General features: G+C 37.4%; 2 protein-coding genes across 2 annotated transcripts; both read right to left on the reverse strand.

The window, feature by feature from the left end:
- Positions 1-23: 23 nt before the first annotated feature.
- LOC103464185 (uncharacterized) lies at positions 24-10284 on the reverse strand. The gene is made up of 2 exons (XM_081606365.1): positions 8437-10284; positions 24-8088 (listed from the first exon to the last, which is right to left on the reverse strand). Exons 1-2 carry the CDS (start codon positions 8493-8495, stop codon positions 5790-5792), a joined length of 2358 nt encoding a protein of 785 aa, XP_081462491.1. The 5' UTR covers positions 8496-10284; the 3' UTR covers positions 24-5789.
- A 139-nt stretch (positions 10285-10423) lies between these two features.
- LOC103464133 (uncharacterized) lies at positions 10424-16749 on the reverse strand. Its single transcript, XM_008408008.3, has 2 exons — positions 16402-16749; positions 10424-12490 (listed from the first exon to the last, which is right to left on the reverse strand). Exon 2 carries the CDS (start codon positions 12481-12483, stop codon positions 10783-10785), a length of 1701 nt encoding a protein of 566 aa, XP_008406230.1. The 5' UTR covers positions 12484-12490; positions 16402-16749; the 3' UTR covers positions 10424-10782.
- Between the last annotated feature and the right edge of the window lie 3644 nt (positions 16750-20393).

The following is a 20393-nucleotide window of genomic DNA, read 5'->3' on the forward strand; positions in this document are numbered from 1 at the left end:
AGCTGCAAAAAAAGTTTAAAAAAAGGGCTTGTTTCTACAGGTTGGCAATAATCTGGTCCTGGTGCGCCCACCAGTGCATCCGAACCAAAAATGTATCATCACCATCGATCTGTCATTTAACACAGGGGTGATTATATTTGAAGATGAGGCCAAGTTCTTTTGCTTAACATATTTCCTTGATAAATGATTTATTTGAAAACATATTTTTGAAGATGTGGATTATTTTATTGTGACCAAGAAAAGCAAACATAATAAGAATGTGTTAGAGAGGAAATACTTTTTTCATAATACTATAATTATTCAGCTTTTTTTTTTTTAGATTTGACATTGAATCGGTCTCTGAAATGACTTTACAATTTAGTATTGAATTTCTGGAAGTCTGTCTGTCTGCATGTCAGGATGAAAACACCACATCTCTGCATTTTCCTCTAATTAAACGTTAAGCCTTCACTTTTCAGCTTTTGACCCAAACTGCACTCCTGTGGGGTCCGTGGACAGAACAGAGTAAATTGCTCTAATTGCACCAACCAATTACAAGTCAAATAGCTGGCCTGCAGAAGCTGGAGCTGAGTAGCAGAAGTGTATCCAGTACGGTGGGCTAATGCCTCCGTTTCCTCCAGGGGTGCAGCGAAGGTGAAACTTCTCGTTAAGTCAGTGACACCATTATCTCTTCTGGGGTTTGGACTAACATCAGAAATCCCAGAAATGTCTAAATGCTTCACTTTAATCAAAAGAGGCAAACCGATTTGACTTTGAGAGCTGCAGTTCTGCCAGAAGTGTCAGAATATATGACGACTCCCAGAGTTGTTCATCTACAGTAATACGTGCAGGTTTTTTGCAGATGGATGAGTGCAGTGCCTGGACAGCTAGGAGGACTCATTTTTTAACTAAAATTAGACAGAAGAGAAGATGGCACAGTAAAAATAGCCATGTCTTTTTTTTTTTTTTTACTGCAAGTCGGGCTATTTATATCTCATTTTTTCATACCAGTTCTGACAAGTCATTATATGAAGCTATTACTCCTTCTTGTTATGGCAGCTCGGCTGTTGGCAAGGCTATTCAGAGTAACATACAAGATTTATCTTCACATCAATTCTGGTGTGCTTTTTATTATAAATCCTTTCCCGTGGACTTTATCGTCTGTAATTGTCACTGAAGAGTACAGGAGGATTAAATCAAAACATTCTGCAGTCATAATAGTTTATAAACTCTCCCTGTGTATCATATCAACACATTTTCATCGCAACTCGTGACTGATGGTCTTTTTAATGCAGGCTTAGGGGCAATGGCTCCTTTGTTCTTTTTTCATTCTTTATTGAGAGAGTTAATCAAAATATGTGACGTATAATTTCATTTTATAAACCAGCAACCCGCATGATGTATGAGCACTTTACAAGAGAAACCTGGCATAATGAGATCCAGCAAAATAAATCAGAGCTTAATAGAGCACCTAATCGGCCCTTTATTAAATTACAATTTTGATTTGTTCTGAGACAGTAGAGCATTCTGAGTCACACTTAACACTTTGAGCTTCAGAGGGTTTATCTCTCCTTTAGGATTAAGACTACCATTTCTCATATGTTGTTGATGTAACATTTCTTCACTGGAATGATTTTGAGAAATAGGATAGTAACATTGTTTTGCAATAGTATATTTTGTGGGGCAACATTGTAAAATACTGGAAGAATGGAACAATGGATTATAACAGGGGCTTAAACATTTTTTTAAAATGTATTTTTTTTTTTGGCTCTAGTGGCCTTTATTTGAAAGTGCTCAGACAGGAAAGTAGGTAAAGAGAGAGAGGGAAGACATGCGGCAAAGGTCACCAGGCTGAGAATCAAACCTGCGACGGCCACATCGAGGACTAAAGCCTCCTTATGTGGGATGCGCTTAACCCCTGCACCACTACAGCAACCCAGGAGCTTAGCCATTTTTTCATGTTTGTGGTTTTAGATATTTCATATCTGACTATTCAGGGTGCAAAAAAGAGCCTTAAAACATTTGACCAACTATGTGTCAATTTGCACCTCTCAAAGGGAGACATTTTAAATTGAATTACACTTTATATTTTACATCATTGATCAATTTTAAAATCATACGTAAATGACCTGAGTTTCTATATAGCCTCCCTCAGCAGTATATTCCATTTTTAGCCTCAAATGAGACCGCATCACGGTGACCTTAACCTCCTGGAGCTACATGTTGCCTGTAGGGGAGCAGCTGGCAGGCAATGATTGGGCTCAGCTGGTTCTGCTGGACACTCCTGAGGTCAGAAGTTCAAGTTGGGGAGAGGTTGATGGGAGTGACACCAGAGCCAAGGTTTCCTGCTTCCTCTGCATGTGGGAGACTCCTTATGGCCAGGAGTGCATCTATAAACCGTTTGACTTCAAAATATGTTGGTTACAGATCAGAAAACCACCAAATTGTTGGACTAACTTTAATTCATTATTTGAATTAGAAAATAATGTTTTTCAGTCATTTTAATACTAGATCACAATCTATTTTACTCTTCATGTTTTCTTTGTTTGTTTCCAAACATGTCCAGCTTCTCTGTATGAACAATATTTCAGACATATATAGAGAAGCTGGTTGCTCACATGGGCAGCTTTGCTCTGCAAAAACAATATCTTGAGATAATATCCTAATTGTTTGATTGACTTTATTAAATTAGGATTGCATCTGGTATTAATTAAAAAAATAACCTTTTTAGGTTATTTATATGGGTGAAATTGTACCTTTGAGCTTTTAACCTTGTCTTAGAGTAAACAAGTTGATGTTTAAGAAGTTCTCAAGCTATTTTAAGGCATGCTGCTTTTTAAATGCAGATTTGTTGGCCTAAAAATCTCACTCAAAAAACTGTACTAAAAAACAATGCAACATCTCATCAAAACATTTTTTCTTATGTCATTTTCTTCTTTCTATTTTTGTTTCAAAAAGCAAAAACAGAAATGCTTTTTACAGTTTAGCTTTTCGCATTGCGTCAGAAAGCACAATATGGTGAAAAATGAGAGTTATATTGCCCAAAGAGATGCATTTTGTCAGATGTTCCAGTCTGGCACAGGCCTCTGTTGGCCATTAACCTCAGGTAATCAGCTGCACCTTCCCAGCTGAAAATCTTCCAGCTTACCTCGAACTGTTTCCAGTTGAGATAACTAAGCTAAGCTGCAATGTGTTCCTCCCAATTTACGGCCTTTTATGTTCCTCAGTACATTGCCCTTTTCACACACAATTGACTCCTCATCTACATTTTAGGCTCATTAGCAGAAGTTGGAGGACTTTTTCCTCATATTCCTGAATCTTGGAACATGAGCTCAAAGTGGGCTGCATTCAAGACATTTCCATTTAAAGTTGACCTGTGTGGTAAAAGAAGAAAAATATAATTTAGAGAAGATTAATACGAGTTTAATGCTACTTTATGAACAGAGACTTTAATTTTAGTTTAGAGTTAGTTACTGTTCTTTAGCTTTCTGTAGTTTTCAGGTAACTTCAGCTAAATCACAAGGGAGAATAAAAACACCAAAAGATGTTTGAGCCCCATGGAGCTTTACATGCATCTCTATATCATTGTCACTGAGTAGCAATGACGTCACCACTCATTTACAGATAACATAGTGTTTAAAAAATTGACTGTAGTGTTTTGTATGCCCTGATGTGCTCATATAGAAACTGTACAGTTTGTGGAAATAGACCATACCACCATGGAGTTGGTGGAAGATGCGAACACTGACTTTTAAATCTAATTACTGACGTTTTTCCTTCTCATTGAAAATGAGCAGCACAGTAATGCCTCCTCTTCAGTCTCTGCTGACAGCTTTCTCTTAAAAATGTTTAATGACTTTACTTTAAAAAACTGATTTTTTTCCCTACCAGGTTGCAATAAAATCCAAAGAATATGTCAAAACATGGAGAAAATCAGCAGCAAGAGAACCAACAGTAATGACATTACTTAGGTAGATCAACATGCATTAAATACAATTAGCAAGCCATCATTATACATGAGTAATTAGCAAATGGACAATGTAATGACTGAACAGGTTTAGGCATACGCAACATGCCAATAAGAATATTCACATAAACATTCACATCTCGTCATTAATATACTAAATTGTTGTTTTCATCTCATGTTTGTTTATGCATGCTATACCCTATATCATATCAGCATAGGTTTTGTATGCACCAAGTATTTTCCTTTTGGTAACTAGCTCAATAGTGTTCAGTAGTGTATTTACTACTACATTACTACAAAAATCATCAATACATGACAAGTAAAAGCCACCAGTCTTGCTGTTCTGAATTAATATTTGAAATAGTGCCAGACTGCATGCTATGTAAAGAGATGAGGAAAGCTCTGTGAAGCAACATGGACAAAGACTACCTGCATGTTACACAACAATTCAGAGTGAGATGAAATATTCAGAAGCACAACTTTCTGTGTTTCTTGACATTTTGGATCTCTTCCACATCAAGCGTCTGTTTGGATTCCTTTTGCACTTGCAGTGGGAGAGACTTGTGGGAGGTATGAAAATGATATTGTGAAAACCTTTGGTTTACACATTGTTTTGGTAATAAATTGTTGTTGTGACATTACTTTTTGTCTCTTCAGTATCCGATCTCCCGTCAGATGTAACTGAGTCATTTCTTTCTGTTTCTGTTTGTCTTACAGAAAAGCACTGAGTTACATTTGATAAGGTACGTCTATGTTAGCCCAATTCAATCCCTTTAAATCACTTTTCTGAGCTGGAGGCACAACTTTAAAGCATTTTTTATTTTCATTCAGAACTGCTCTGTAATTGCAGAGATAATTGTGCAAGTTGTCATGTTTCAAACAGACTTGTTTGAAGCACATTAAATATAAACAACTTATTTCCTTCCTGCTTAGATCTCTTGTCTGCATTGGTTAATTTAAATCAGAACTTGTCATCATAACAAGGAGCATTATGAAGGTTTAGACATTATAAGAAGGTTTTTAGGTGGAAAAGGTATTCTCTTAGTCAGACTGTTTTTAACTCAAAGCTGCCCTCTAGTGGCGGTTATCCAGATTTCCTAGCAAAAGTGAACATGTTCTCCACAAATGACTTGCTGTTTACAATGCTGCTGTGTTGACATGAGCATATTAGTGCTGTCCAAAAATAGATTATGTTGATGTTATATTTTACTCCAAGATTTTCCCATTTAATTTTACATCACTGTTATAAAATAAGAGGAAAATCACCACTTATATAGTCATAGGAAATTAGTATTTGTGTTGTTTTGATACGTTTATAGATTCAAAAAACATTACCATTGAGTGTAAAGAATGTTCCCTGTAGCAAAATCTTTGTTTCCGATGTTTATATTTCCACAAATCCAATATTTGTTGGAATAATTTATAGAAAATGAAAGCAATTTTTTTTTACATTGCAGATTTAATGTTGATTTAAATTCAGTAATTTACAGTAACGAGTAATATGACAAGAACAAGGCAATAATTATATTTGATAATTAAATATATAAAAATAAAATAAGCAAAAATTATCAACAATTCACCAAATTATTATACATAAAAAGTTAAGATATTCAGATGTTTTTTTTTTTTACCAAAGGAGATCAATAAACATGAAACATGAAACATTGGACATCAACTTAGCAGTCAACTTGGGACGCCCTTAAAGGAGCAATCACTTCAAAATTTTGTGAGGAATCACTACTAATCTCCTGCTGGACAAAGAGTTAAGGAGCAGGTTACAGCAGGTTTAAAGAGGCTATGTTGAGTCAAATGACCTCTGTTGGCTTATTGATTATCATAGTGATCACAGAAGATGTTGGGTTATTGTCTCCTGCACAGGCTTCAGAATCACTTCTCTCCTGTAGGAAAAGTGAGTGAGCTTGATGGATCTGTGGTTCATTCTTTCTCTGTGTTGCAACAGCCGACACAGAGAAATGGTGAACTTAGCCAACACTAGTGAGCAGGTGATCTCAACCACAAGCAGTGAGGTGTAGATCATTGTCCACATTTTGCAATCTTGAACTTTTCTACTGATGTGATGAACGTAGGACAGTTTTGGTTCTGGAATACAAATAGAGTTTACAAAAGGAGTTGATGTAGTAGGAGTCTCTGGTTGGGTTGTTGTTGGAAGGGTTGTCCGGAGTGTGATCGTTGTGGGTTTTGCTGTTGTGGGTGTAGATGTGGTCACTGTGGTGGTAGGTGTAAGTGTAGTTGTGGTTGGAAAAGTAGCCATTGCAGTAGATTGTGTAGTTGTGAATGTGGTGGTTGTCATAAGTGTTGTTGTTGTTATACTAGTTGTTTGTTTATTTGTTAAAGGTGTAGTTGTTGTCAGGGCAGTAGTAAGGGTGGTGGTGGGTGCAGTTGTCGTAGTGGTAGGGGTAGTTGTTGTGGGTGTAGTTGTTGAGGTGGGGGTTGTGGTTGGAGTGGTTGTCATCACGTTTGTTGTGATCATTGTTGTGGTCGTTGGAACTGTTGTCGTGGCGATAGTAGTGGGGGTCGTTGTCATGACTGTACTCTCAGTTGTCGTTGATGTAGTTGTTGGTACTGTGGTGGAAGTAGGAGTGGTTGATGGCATTGTGGTTGTGGTGGTGGTTGTAGTTGTGGTTGTGGGTGTGGTGGTGGTAGGCTGTGTCGTTGTGGGTGTGGTGGTGGGTAAAGTGGTGGTGGGTGTTGTAGTGCGCAGTGTGGTGGTAGAAAGAGTGGTTGTCGGTTTTGTTGTTCGGACTGTTGTTGGTATAGTGGTCGGTAAGGTGATGGTAGTGGGTGGGAGAGTGGGGCAAACTAACTGATCCTCGTTTAACAATTTGATTTCCTGTCCTTTCAGATGTTCTGGATACTCACAGTGCACCTCCAGTGTGAGCTTATCAGCATTGGTTTTTATCCAGTGATAAAAATCTATCAGATTGCAGTCACATTGCCATGGATTGTTACTAAGGTCAAGTTTTTTGAGTTTAGTCAAAGAGTCAAAAACATCCCCAGAAAGTGTCCGCAGGTCATTGTTGGCAAGCTTGATTGTGGTCACAAATTGAAGATTTTCAAATAGTTGTCCATCCAATGAATTTATCATGTTGCCTTGGACGTTAATCTCAGTGAGCTTCTCAGGTCCTTCAAAGTAATCAGGAGACAAGTTCAAAAAATAATTTTTGGAGAGATCCAGCTTCTTAATTTTCTTCAAGGAGCTGAAGATTCCCTTAGGAAGCGTGCTGAGATTGTTTTGTTCGAGGCTCAGCTCAGTCAGTTTAGGCATTTCACCAAAAAGCACAGGCGGCAGGCTGGTCAGTTGATTATTTTTTAGGGTCAATAATTTAAGCTTAGGGAAGCCAACAAAATATTCTTCGGGTAAACTGGTCAGAAGATTACTGTCCAAAAGCAATTTAACAAACTTTCCTTTATGTGGAAATAAATTTGGAGAAAGCGCACTGATCCTGTTTCCATGCAGATCTATTTCCTCTAAGTTTGGTAAGTCCATGAAGAGATCCTCAGGAATGGTGGTGAGCTGATTTTCATACAGCCGTATAGCAGCCAGGTTTTTCAGCTTTGAGAACCAGCTTGTGGATACTGAAGTAAGATTGTTTTTACCCAAATTGAGCTTCTTAAGATTGACAAGCTCGTCAAATGTCTGGTCTTCAATTAACTCAATTTCATTTCCATGTAGCTGTAGGTCTACCAAGTTTGTTAGACCATCAAACAAACCTTTCTCAAGTCCAACAAGCTTGTTAAACTTTAGAATAATTGTCTCCAGATTGCTGTTGTCTTTAAACAAACCTACAGGCACTGACCTCAACGGATTACTGGATATCTCAACACTTTTGAGCTTTACCAAACCATCAAAGCCTCCAAGCTCGATAGTATTTGTTTCTGTGTCCATAAACTCCACCTTCTCAAGCTCTGGACTTCCAGCAAAAGCTCCATTGGGAATTGTATAAATCCGGCTGTTCACAAAGAAGACCTCTGTCACACCAGGTCTCAGAGTGCGGGGGATTTCCGTTGCAGACACACCATAGACTTCCTGATTGTCTTGTTGAGCGGGTTGAGTAACGGAAAAGTCAACCAGTAAAGATAAAAGGAAAATGATGATCCCTCCAGTCAACATTCTTGACATTCTACAAAAAATGAAGGGGAAAATATTATCATTCCTAATTTGTTAATAAATTCATAAATTAAAAGAGTTCTCATTAAAATATATTTTGTCAACCTCACAATAAATATAATTAGCATGTTGAAGTTTGGATGGATAGTTAGTTGGCTGATTTTAATCTTTAGTCCGTGTGGTAGGTTGGTATCAAACAAGTGGTATCAAATAAGTGAGAACAAAGACAGTATAATTATAAAAAACTGATGTAATAAACAACTATAACATGTATATGAGACCATGATAACAATATACACCACTGACCAAAAAAAATCCCAAAATCTAATATTTACACATTAATAACAAATGCTTTTCTTACCTTAATACTTTTGCAACTAGGATGGACCCATGAGAAAACATAAATAAGTGCAGTCTCATTTCTTATCTCAAACACAAACATATAGACCTTTAAGTAAGTAAAGGCATGTGAGGCGGGGCGTAACAAACCTCTGGAGCCAGAGATAAGAGCAGTGACAGCAGCTTGCTGCATCACTCTGTACGATGCCAGAAAAACTTACGTTTAAGAGTCAATACGATTTGTTTAAAAATAGTTTTGTTTTTGAAAGGAAACCAGACAGGCACCTCTGAAAATATGGCATAGTTATTGTTATATAATATATTATGTAAATATGTATGTATATGTATATATATTTTTAATACTTTAAACAATATATATATATGTATGCCCTTCTCAATTATTGCTGAAAAATTCTTTATTCACATTCAGTCAAACCCCTCTTATAATTTCTACAAGCTTTTTGCTTGTTTCCACTTTGCTTTTGTTCAACTATATTCACTCTGAATGGATCATGGTCCATGAAAACCTCCCTCTGTTGTTTTTGTGGGTCATTTGCTAGCATTAACTACGCTGCATTTAAATAATGCTTCAAACTGGAAAAACACTCTGCATTGGTCGCAAGCAAGTTTAATTTTATTACCTTTGATTTAGATCAAAATTAATGTAGAATTTCTTAAGCTTTTTCTGCTCCTGCTGACTGTTTTTATTATGGCTGACTGGAGCAATGTAGTCTTTTGTTTTTTTTTTTAAAGGTTTTGTTGACTCTAGTGGCCTTTATTTGAAAGTAGTTCAATAGGAAACAGGGTAATGAGAGAGGGGCAAGACATGCGGCAAATGTCACCAGGTCAGGAATTGAAGCTGCGACCACCGCATTCTGAGCAAATGACTAATGGAAACAAATAAATAATCTAAAAAAAAATGAATATAATGATACCATTGTGCTTCCTGGATTTTGGTTAAATAAATTGTATTTCAGTAAAATGCAGTAAATATTCCACTACAACATGTGAACACCAAGCCTAAAAAAAAGCATTCAATCCTAAAAAGCATTCGGGATTTGTGGGCATTTATGTTTTGAGAAGATGCAGCTGCTCTTTTTATTCTGTTTCTATTCCCAAAATAACTACAGGAAGCACAACTTTAAACACTGACAAACTCTTACAATCTAAATGTTATCTACAGCTTCCTGATTGTTGTCTTTGACTCCCTCCGCAGAGAGTTGATGGTCATACGGCTCAACATCCGTTTGTTTTGTCTGGTCTTTGCATGCTATGCAATGCGGTCTGGTAAATTTAGGTTTTAAAATGGGAAGTTTTATTCCTTCCGCTAGATGGCGGTGTTGTAGTTGGGTTTTTAAAGAACCCAACTACAGAGATAGAAATGTAACTCATTTCTATCTCATTTACAGATAGAAATGAGTTACAAGATTGCTTGATTTCCCGAGTGTGCAACAGTTTACATCTATCGTGACAGCATATTTTAATTTGAATTTTGGTTAGTAAAATCCAACTTAGTTTTAATCACAACTAAATCATCTTTTGTAATTTTAGTTTCAATCTAGTTTCACTCATCCAAATATTAATAAATTGTCTCATATCTTTGAGAGTAATACTGTCTTTGTCATGTTTGCCATAAACAGACACAGACTTACTTTCTGCTTGAGCAAAATCTAAAATAGTCTCAAAGAAAATATCCACATTTTCATTCAGGAAAAAAAAAATATTTATTTAGTTAGTTTCTAAATAAAATTGTTTTGTCAAGATAACAAAAGGACTCAATGATGAAAACTGTCACTAAAAAGTTTTGTCAAAACGAACATTGTAACACGCAAAGCTTTCTTTCAGTCAAACTGAAAGCTTGACTAAAGCTTTCAGTTTGAGTCAAGCTTTGCTTGACTGATAATATTTATACATGGCTGATGTATAAATATTATCTCTGTTTTCTGAGATAATATTTATACATCAGCCATGTTAATATGAATATCTATAGTAATAAAAACATAAAGAACAAAAGTTGTCAATTTATTCAGAATACAGAGGCATTTTGCATTAAAACTGTTATAGTGGAGTCGAATACACACTGCATTACCCTTATGCCACAAAAGATAAACTGCTTACTAACTGCATTGTTATTTATAGAGAAATCAGTATCAAACTGTCATGGTTATTGCCAGATACAGAGGCCTGGTTCACGTTTCACACAAAGTTGCTGGTTGGTCACAACATTATGTGGCTCTTTACCCTACAGCTAGTGAATGAGATGTTCATGTCACATAACAGAAGACAAATACTGACTGAAAGTGTGGCCTTTGAGGATCTACAATCAACTGTTTCCCTTCGTTTTAAAAGTCTCTGGTTGTGATCAAGTCTACAGCACCGAATTCCGACTCATTTGGCTTATATTTTCATTTCCTCTCCTGTTTCTCTTCCAGCAAACGCAGCCGATGATGACTGAACTGATAATGACAGTGGACACCACTGCAAGTGCAATAAGAGTAAGTGAAATATTATTAGTCTGTACACCTCCCCCTTGTCCTCTGTTGGTCTCATTTTCTTGTTCTGACGTTGGTGTGGTCAATACCTCAGCTGACGGCGATCTTTGTTTGGGGAGATCTGTATGGGGTCTCGTCCTCTCAGTTGAGGCCAGTACAGGGTCTTTAGAAGGGCTGACAGGCATGAGATCCTCATCCTCAAGCATTGCTATTATCTCACCCTGCAGATTCAAAGGAGTCTCACACACCACAAGGGTTTGGTTGACCTTGGATGGGTACAGTTTGAGCCAGTTCCTCAGAGGCAAAATATTCTTGTCGCACCTCCAGGGGTTCTGCTGTAAAAGGACATTCTTTGCTTTAGCAAGTGAATCTAGATTGTGCTGGGGCAAGTTTGGAAGCGAGTTGTTCCGCAGATCTATCTCTCCCAGGTCGTTCAGGTTCTTCAGAAAATCCGATGGAAGGGAGGTGATAAAATTGTGCTCCAAAGATATGTTGACCAGAGTGGGCAGTTCTTCAAACGTTCTGGCTTGTAGGCTTGTGAGTCGATTGGAGTGCAGTGAGACCTCCCCAAGTTGTGTCAAACCTCTAAAGGCACCTTCAGACACATAGCTGATCTGGTTGCGACTGAGAACCAGAAGACGTAACCGAGTCAGGTTCCTGAATGTGTCATCGTCCACACGGCTTAGTTTGTTGTCATACAACCACAGCTCCTGCAGGGCCATTGGCCCAAAGACCCCTGGACCCAGACTCTTCAGCATGTTTTCATACAGGGATATTTGGGAGAGGAGAGGCAAATTACAAAAGATCCCCTGTGGAAGAGACATCAGTCTGTTGTGGGAGAGAAACAGTTTCTGTAGCTTTGGAGTCTTTGACAACAGCATAGGGTCAAGATAAGTAATTAGATTGTCCTGGAGACTCAGTTCATCCAGTTCAACAAGATCATTCAGAAGGTCAGCTGGAAGCTCTGTCAGAAGGTTTTTGTTAAGGCGCAGGATTTTTAGTTCAGAAAGACCCTTGAATGTGCCACTGAATAGTTGAGTTACATTGTTTGAAGTAAGTGATAAGAACTTCAGCTTTTTTAGGGCATTAAAGCTTTCCTCTGGTACATAAGTGAAGCGGTTCTTGCTTATGTCCAGTTTTGTTAGCTCTGTTAACTGGGAAAACCACATTGGCCGGATTGCAAAGAGCTTGTTGGTTCTCAGACTCAAAGTCTCAAGCTTCTGTAGCTTTTCAAACAACGTCTCAGGGAGATCCTGTAGTTCAGTTTCTGTTATTGCGATTGAATTCATATTTAATGAGGAGTTGAATGTGCCAGGGCGTATCTCCCTCAAAACAGTTTTTACAATCAAAAACTGCTCAAGAGAAGAGGAAAAATCAGTGAGATCTTCATGTTTCAGAGAATGAAATGTGCAACCAGAGAAGCGTATCTGGGTGGTAGATGAGGGCACATGTGTGGGGAAGTCAGAGAGGCCATGGCAAATGATGGTTGTTTCATGACATTGACATCCAGGTGTACAAGATGAAGCAGCAGCACCGAGAGAGCAGAAAAACACCAGCAGAGAAGTTACCACATCCATTTTGGTCCTACAACAGAAGAAGAAGATATGTTATAGAAATAGTAAAGAATAAGTCATTTATCAGCTATATTATTTTAAGTGTTTTTATGCTATCAATACTTTTGCACAAAAAATCTCCTTAGTATTGCGTTAACAGGAGCCTCAAGCATAAGACTTTTGCTGGATTCATATTTGGATTTTTTCTTTTGTTTGCGTTTGGGACATTTCTAACCATCTCTGTAACATATGGAGCCCTCCAGGGAACATGGGAAGTTTTATTTTCTTTTCTTTCAATTCATTGCATGTCCTAGCAATACTTTTGCATTATCTCGCAAAACTTTTGCGTTCCCTCACAATAGGTTTTGCATTCTCTCGCAATAATGTACTGATCAGTTCATGCGGCATAACTGAATACTGTGAGTCTTTCTTACAGTGGCCATTGTACTTTCTGCTATTATATAAGGTTTTTGTAATGTTTTTCCGTGTATGTTTAAATCTCATTGTGAAATATCTGATGTTTTATATCTTTTTCTTTAGAAAAAGATATATACAAATATTGCAGTATATAATATAATATATATAATATTGTGAGAGAACGCAAGGCTTAATGCGAGAGAACGCAAGACTTATTGCAAGGGAATGCAAAAGTTTTGAGAGGTAATGAAAACGAAAAATTTTCCCCATGTGAGAGAGCTCCATACTGTACAATGCTTCCCAATAAAAAGAAAAAAAAATTCAGTAGAGGTATGAAAAGTCGCTAAATTTAGTGACAAAGCTAAAAAGTTGTCAATAGAACATTGTCTCTCTCTGACGATTAAACTAGTCATGTCACAGAGAGTCCCTCCACCGATGAAAGTAGTCCTTTAGTGCAGGTTTCTTAATACAATGGGAATTTAATAGGTTTGTTGATTAAGTCTGTTAAATCCACTCTCAATATGCTTTAAACAGTTCAGCTGCATTGCATTTTAGTATTTTTATTCTAAAAAACAGGATGCTCAGTGTTTACTTGATGTTAATTGATGTACCTTGTGTTTGAGAAAGTAACATAATTTATATGTCCAGTATATTTAGCAGTATTTGAAATCAAGCTGACTGACTTTGCTTTGAAAGTTCCCAACCTTTTGCTTCTTCTAGATGTAAGTGATAACTTGAAAATCCTAGTTTACTCAACTTTCACAGATATGACAAAAATGATCAAATATTTAACACAACTTGCTACTGTAAGTTTATCTTTCACAAACACACATTTAAGTTCAAAATCTAAAACCTCCCAAAAAATGTTGACTTAAAAAGTAGAAGTTAGTAGTCACAACTAAATGCAACAGAAATATTTTACACTGTAGCATTAAAATATCCCTGAGAGGAATAACTGGAGAAAAACAACAAATACAAAGTCTTTTGTTGAGTGGGTTCACATAAACCCACTCAACCAAATCAGTGATGCAGCTGTGATGCATTTTAAAAGAAATTATCTTTTTTTTTCTTTTGTTCCTGTTTTTGTTTTGTTTGAGAAAGGAGCACCTAATGAAACCTTACGCTGAAGGTTTCATTAGGCTGAAAGTTTCTCTCTCATATTTCATGGTTTTGTCACAAAACAATAACAAAAAAAAACATTTTTGGTAAAATGTTACATTTGAAAAAAAAACTCACACTACAAGATATATTTTTTACAAGGGAAACTTGAGCTAAACTAATTTACTAAACAAATACTATCTTGAAAACTTTGCAATTTGCTCTCCTCCATGGGAACAAAGTCATGGAGTCCATCTTGAACTGCTGTGGATTGTTTTTAATGCCACCAAGGGATCCTATAAATCAACACCATAACACAGAAAACATACCTACAGATTAGTAATTGTGTGTGCAGCCTCCTCAGCGGGTTGTTTTATGCCAGACGGAAACATTAGCATGAATTGATCCAGTGTTGCCAGTGGGTAGGATCACTGCCTGCCAACACTGCTGACCCAATTGACTGCTAAATCAGAGGGCTTTTGGCAATATAACAATTTAAAACATGTTACAATGGTTATTCATCTTTTTCAAAGTGATCAAAATATTTTTTCAAGGGAATGGTGACGACTGTTTTGAATAGCACATCTCTAAATGTTTTGTTTGTCGCCATTAAAGATAACCTGTAGTTGACTGAGACGCAGGCAGTTCTCCCCTGTTTGTTATGCCACTGGTAAGTTTAGTATAATGTCCTACTTTCTTGCACAAATCCTTCTGTGGCTTGAGGCAAGGAAACGTGAGCCATTTCTTAGTGGTTGAGGCACTTTGGGAAGCTGCTACTTCCTCTCAAAGGAACAAACTCTCCAAAAAGGCTCTAATGAGGTCAGTTGCCGAGGCAGCACATTTCTTTTTCCTTCTTAAAACCCCCTATTGAGAAACTGCCTGCAAATCTTCAGTGAAGGGTGGTGAGTGGGGCTGTGGCTACAAACAGACATGTGGCACACATAGATCGGAGAACGGCCGAGTTACTGTGTGTTTTGTTAAGCTGAGCGGACCTGGGATCGCACGTGGCTTGACTGCTCTACTTGTGGTTGTTAAGGTTTTGGTTACCAGGTACAGGTTGTGAAGGACAGTGTTTTTTTTTTATTTTGTGTCCAAGATACAGAGAAACACATCACAAGCATCTTTGCATAATTGAATTTCTAAAAGGTTTAGTATCTCTGCTTTTTCGCTCCCTTTTTTCCTTCTTTGTTTCTTTTGTCTTTTGTTGTTTCTTTCTTGCTTGCTTGCTTTCTTCCTTTCTCTTTTTCTCTATAAAACAGGTTCTAAGAGACGCCCAACTACCTCATAGGCTTTTACAGTTTTAGCACGTTATGTCTGTTTCCAATTAAAGTTTGTGGTGCATGCTCTTTTCATGCAGAGTACGACTTAATTATGATTCAAATGTTGCTGCTTGTTTAATGACATAATGCATTTACATGCATAGTCTTTACCAATTTCATTGTTAGTTCAAAATGTCACAATTAAATAAACACATAGGATGTTAAATAGATGAGATATACTTTGTACCATAACAATGGCAAATGTTTTGCTTCTGAATTGTAAAGATACAGTTTAGTCTTCATGGATTAGCTGAAAATCGTCTCAAATTGTTATTTCCAGATTTAGTAAATTATTTATGCATTTAGTTAAGTATTGAATTTTTTGTATAAATATTCAAGACTGGGGAAAATAGGGGAACAGAGGGTGCAGCAGCACCCCCTTGTGGATGAAAGATGACACACATCTTAAGAGTTGGGAAACAAAAATCAGTAACCAGTGTTGAATATACTTACATCGTAACAAGAGTTGGAAATGAGAATTCATTAAAAAAGTATGGTTTATAATATTTGGTAGTATTTTAGACCATGAACGACTTCTCTTATTCCATGTGACTTAGTGGAATATATTTACAATATAAAATCGCAACTGAACCTTATGTAACAGTAGCTTAAAGGGTCACAAAGGTGCATAATTTTATCCAAATGTATAACCAGCAGGAATCCTGCTCTCAACATAACAAGGCAGAGAATCATAATGCTCCTTTTGCCAAATTGTGGTCTGAACCATGTGTCTGTACTTATATACGCTGACTGGAAAATCCCAGATGGATCCACAGTCTGGTGTAATGGGCAAAGCATTTTCATTCCATTATAAAAGGCTCATGCTTGTCCCACAGCTGGCCTATAAACCAAAGTGTTTCTCAAAAAATCAGAATCTGCAAACTTTCAATCTAAATCCAGGAAATGTATGTGGAAAACCAAATTGTTATCAACAATGAAAATAACAGGAATGAAAGCTAAACAAAACCAATGGGTTTATTTTTAAACACAAAAACTTAGTTCTTGTGTCATTCATATTTGTTTCACATTTCTACATAAAGAATCTCTTCTATGCTTGTTTATGATGAGCGCTCTATCAAACAGGACAAAGTGTTTTTGCAGAACTTACCCTCAGTCGTCCTTGTCGATCACTGAGCAGAGTGAACTGGTTGGGTTGTCTTTTATGCACAACACCCTTCCTTCCACTGCTTCGTTAATCCTCTCAAAGTTTCCTTCTGAACTCTCACACTTTCACATTTTCCTGCCCTGTGTCATTTCTTAAAGTTTCCCTTAAATCAGCTATTTGGTTGTTTTCTCTCTCTCTCTCTCTTTCTAAGCCTTGGGAATTTTGAGGATTTCTCCGTCTCCCTGAAGCTCTACTGGGACTGTTCAGTAGCTCTGATGCCTCTTTGTAGCTTTTGAAAAGTAGAGGGGAACAAGCCCAACCCCGCTGTTTTACTCCCTGTCTGAACTGATTTTGCTGCCCAAGCGTGGGTGTTAGAGGGGAGAGGTCTGCATTTCATCTTAGATTTATTTATAAGTGAGTGAGTGAGTGAGTGAGTGAGTGCGTGCGTGAGTCGGTGTGTGTGTGTGTGTCAATAGCTTTGTGTTGTCAGTAAAGGGACCTTACAGAGAGGATGAAAGTTTTTGTCAAAAACAATAGGAGGAGGTTTTGTGTTTGTGCTGTGTGCAAGGGCGTAGGAACGAGTCTGTCGTTGGGGGGGACGCATATCGGAAACCTGACAGATCAGTAAATAGCTTGAGCAGAAATGTCAAACAATTATGCCATCATCACATCAGTAATGTGTTACTCTAATCTGAAAAATCTAAAAAACAAGTTTTGTTCTTCTTGAACAACTCTTCATCTGTGCAACAGTTTGATCTAGAAAATAAATAAAAATGATACTTTTTACGTTTAACAGACCTTTAGCTCCTCACTGTTAACTCAGTCTCACTTTCCAGCCCTGCATTCAGTACCTTAGCAAACATGAGCCATAAAAACACTGAGGCAAAAAGCCTAAATGTTTTTATTCTCCTGTCATTTTCAGCCGCAAACATTTAACTAAAATATCTAGTTATGTGTTTCTGTCTCTGCCTCCCTCTGACTCTCTGCAGCCTGATGTTCCTGCATGTTCCGGCATGTCTCCCCCCCCCCGCTTCCTACGCCTATGGCTGTGTGTGTTATTTTTAGGGCAGTGGTTCTTAACCTGGGTTCGATGAGTCGGTCTCAGGGGTTCGGCGGAGCCTCTGCCGTGGAGGTAAAGACACACTTGTGTAAAGTCGTGATGACGCCTCGCTTTGCCATCACTTGCTGCAGACGATCACGTTACATTGCTTAGCCAATCAGTGCTGCGGAGGAGCCCTGATTGAAGGAGTTCCACTCTCAGCATGGATTTGAATTTGTGCTTAATTACTTCAGCAAAGCTCACAGTTTTTACCAAATTCTGTAGCTTTCGGTGTACTTCTAAATCTGCTCCTTAGTCGCATCTTTTCGGGTTGCTACTGCCTCTAGTAGCGTGGGGGTGGTAACACAACTAACATAATTACATTACTAAGTCTTTATTATTATTAATTTTTCATTCTCTTAAGAATGTAGAGCAAATTAAATGATCTAAACAAGACCTTAAAGTGGTTCCAGTTTCTCTCGATGGCCAACCTGTTGAAACTGTGGCAAATTTTAAATACCGTGGGTCGTTCTTGGACAGTCAACTCAACTGTGTTGAAAACACTGACTATATTTTGAAGAACTGTTCTCAGAGACTCTACCTTTTAAGAAGACTTAGAGATCTTAGGGTGATCCAACTAGACTCTAGTTGGGTCACCCCTATGTCTTGAATTTTGGGGGGGAAAAAATTCTATTTTATTTATCACTACAGAAGGGTTCAGTGAATGAGCATATGAAACTTCGGTACCTCAAAAAAGGTTAAGAACCACTGTTTTAGGGTATATGTAACATCTGTTGCACATATCTTTGGTGTCCCTTTTCTGGTATGCTCATAAAACAGTTCTATGCATGATGGCATGCAGCTGTAAAAACACTTCTCATGTTCTCGCTTAACTTGTGCGGCAACAAAAAGCATAAAATGTATATTTCTTTAAACAATGTTTTAATTTTGTCATCCATGTACAAAATTATGTCTTGAAACCTTTCTCATTTTTTCACTATTCTGTCTAAAAAGAATGTAATACCAGGAACAGTTAAGGAAATTTATCAAAGAAAAACATTTGTCTGCGTATTTTTGATTACACAATGCATTTTTTTATTTTAAATGTACCAACAGGGCGTCTTCTGTTATGGTCTGTGCTGTTTTCACCATTCAAACTCACATACAGGAAACAAATGGGGAACAGATAACATGGGTGGAGCTAACGTATGAACTGATGTGACTTCAAGACAGCAAACCCGATGTCGGACATGATTGTATCACTGTGGTATTTTAGAACAAGGCAAACTAAAACATTGTTTTGTGAGACTATTGCTTTTACTGACTCCTTTGGTCATGTTGAGGTGGCTTAAGCATCTAAAACACCTTCAGCTTTACTGAACCGGTATCTGCAAAGATCTGTCTCACGTATGTTTGTTTATTTTTTTCAGAAAAGCAACTTGACTGGGAAGCACCAATCCCACTACAGTAACTGTCCTGACTGAGCTTCCTGAACTGCGCAGTGATTCTCATGCAGTCAAACTGAATACAATCAGAGCAAAAAGGAGACCCATACCGCAAATAAATCACACCTGTGCAAAGCTAAGTCACGATATCAGTCAATGTTCACCGTGCTCCCAAGTCCACCTATTGATTTGCATTGGGGGCGTTTCTGAATGAGGTAGTTTTATACCAAGCTGCTGTGACCGATAGAAAGACTTGACGATTTTAGAACAAATACTGCAGAATTAAACAAATGTACACAAAAATGTCACAATTTGCACACTAACAAAAGGTAGCACGCTTAACGAGTTATTTATACAGTATATATGTACAGAAAAGTTCTTTTGGGGTTACTCTTTAAATAAAATGAATTAGTATTCTCAATCTCAATCAACAAATGTTAAAACTCTAGGTCTGCGTTAAAACTTTAACATTTTTTTAGCTTTTCTCTGAAGCACAAGGGTCAAAGGGCAGCTGCTTAGTTTCTCGATCGGCTCTGGAAGGAAGGTCCTGCATGGGTTCAACTCTTGTCATGGGTCTGCATGGGTAGATACGGAGTCAGCATACTGAAGCAGGGATATTTTGATTTGGAAAAATGTTACTAACTCAGGCCATGGTACCAGGTCAAAACCTCATAAACCTCTGCACTTTGCAAGTCATTTTATAACTATATTATCCACCTTTTTTAAAATTTGTTTCAAGTTTATCTGGATGATACCATATTTCATTTGTGAATCTTTGAGGTTAATTGTTTACTTTCAGTGTCTAGTCAGTTTCTAGTCTTTCTACATGAATTATTATTCGAGATAATTTGAAGAAAACTGCAAACTATGCCTGTGTTGTTAAGATGTCGCATACCTGGTAAATACAAAAAGCAAAATGTGTTGCGACAATCAAATTCAGGGTTGAAATATATAAATGAACTAGTTTTTACAAGGTAAAACATAAGATAAAAACAACTTTAAACTTATTTCATTGTCATTATTTAATAAATAAAGTTAATGACAAAACAGAAAAGTTTGAGACAATTATGTCTTCCTCACAAACTTACATACATACTTTAAAATCCTAGAATTAAAAGATTGTGATTTAATTTTTACTATTTATGTGAAGTAAAATGTTTGGCAAAAATACCCAAATTTAAAAGTTAACTTCTGTGCTAAAATGAAGCTCGGATGTTTTAAGGGAGTAGCTTGACCCGAGGAGTTGTGTTTACTTTTGAGAGTCTGTAAAAATACCAGGTTCCCGTAAGCTCATCAAAAGTAAATCCTCTTCTTATCTCAAAGACAGCAGTCAACAGCTTTTTTTTTATAGCTCTTCCAGTTTTTTTCCACAGAGTCAGATGTTCGTCAGATCTCCAGCTTCCTGTTCCCTTGCTCACCAATTTTTGCAGTGTTGGTCAATGTGCTGGTGCCCACTGTTGTGTGAGCTCAGCGTACTGGAAAGGCCTAATCACCCGTTGTCATAGCAATGA

The sequence above is a fragment of the Poecilia reticulata genome, chromosome 4 (assembly GCF_904066995.2).
Source record: "Poecilia reticulata chromosome 4, P_reticulata-male-v2, whole genome shotgun sequence".
Taxonomy (NCBI): Eukaryota; Metazoa; Chordata; class Actinopteri; order Cyprinodontiformes; family Poeciliidae; genus Poecilia; species Poecilia reticulata.

Bases quoted from the DNA above. Each gene is read 5' to 3' on its own strand.
- LOC103464185 (XM_081606365.1), bottom strand. From the start codon at position 8,495: ATGAGACTGCACTTATTTATGTTTTCTCATGGGTCCATCCTAGTTGCA. The intron at 8,089-8,436 runs GTAAGAAAAGCA...CATTTTTTGTAG, and splicing joins CTAGTTGCAAAAGTATTAAG to AATGTCAAGAATGTTGACTG.
- LOC103464133 (XM_008408008.3), bottom strand. From the start codon at position 12,483: ATGGATGTGGTAACTTCTCTGCTGGTGTTTTTCTGCTCTCTCGGTGCT.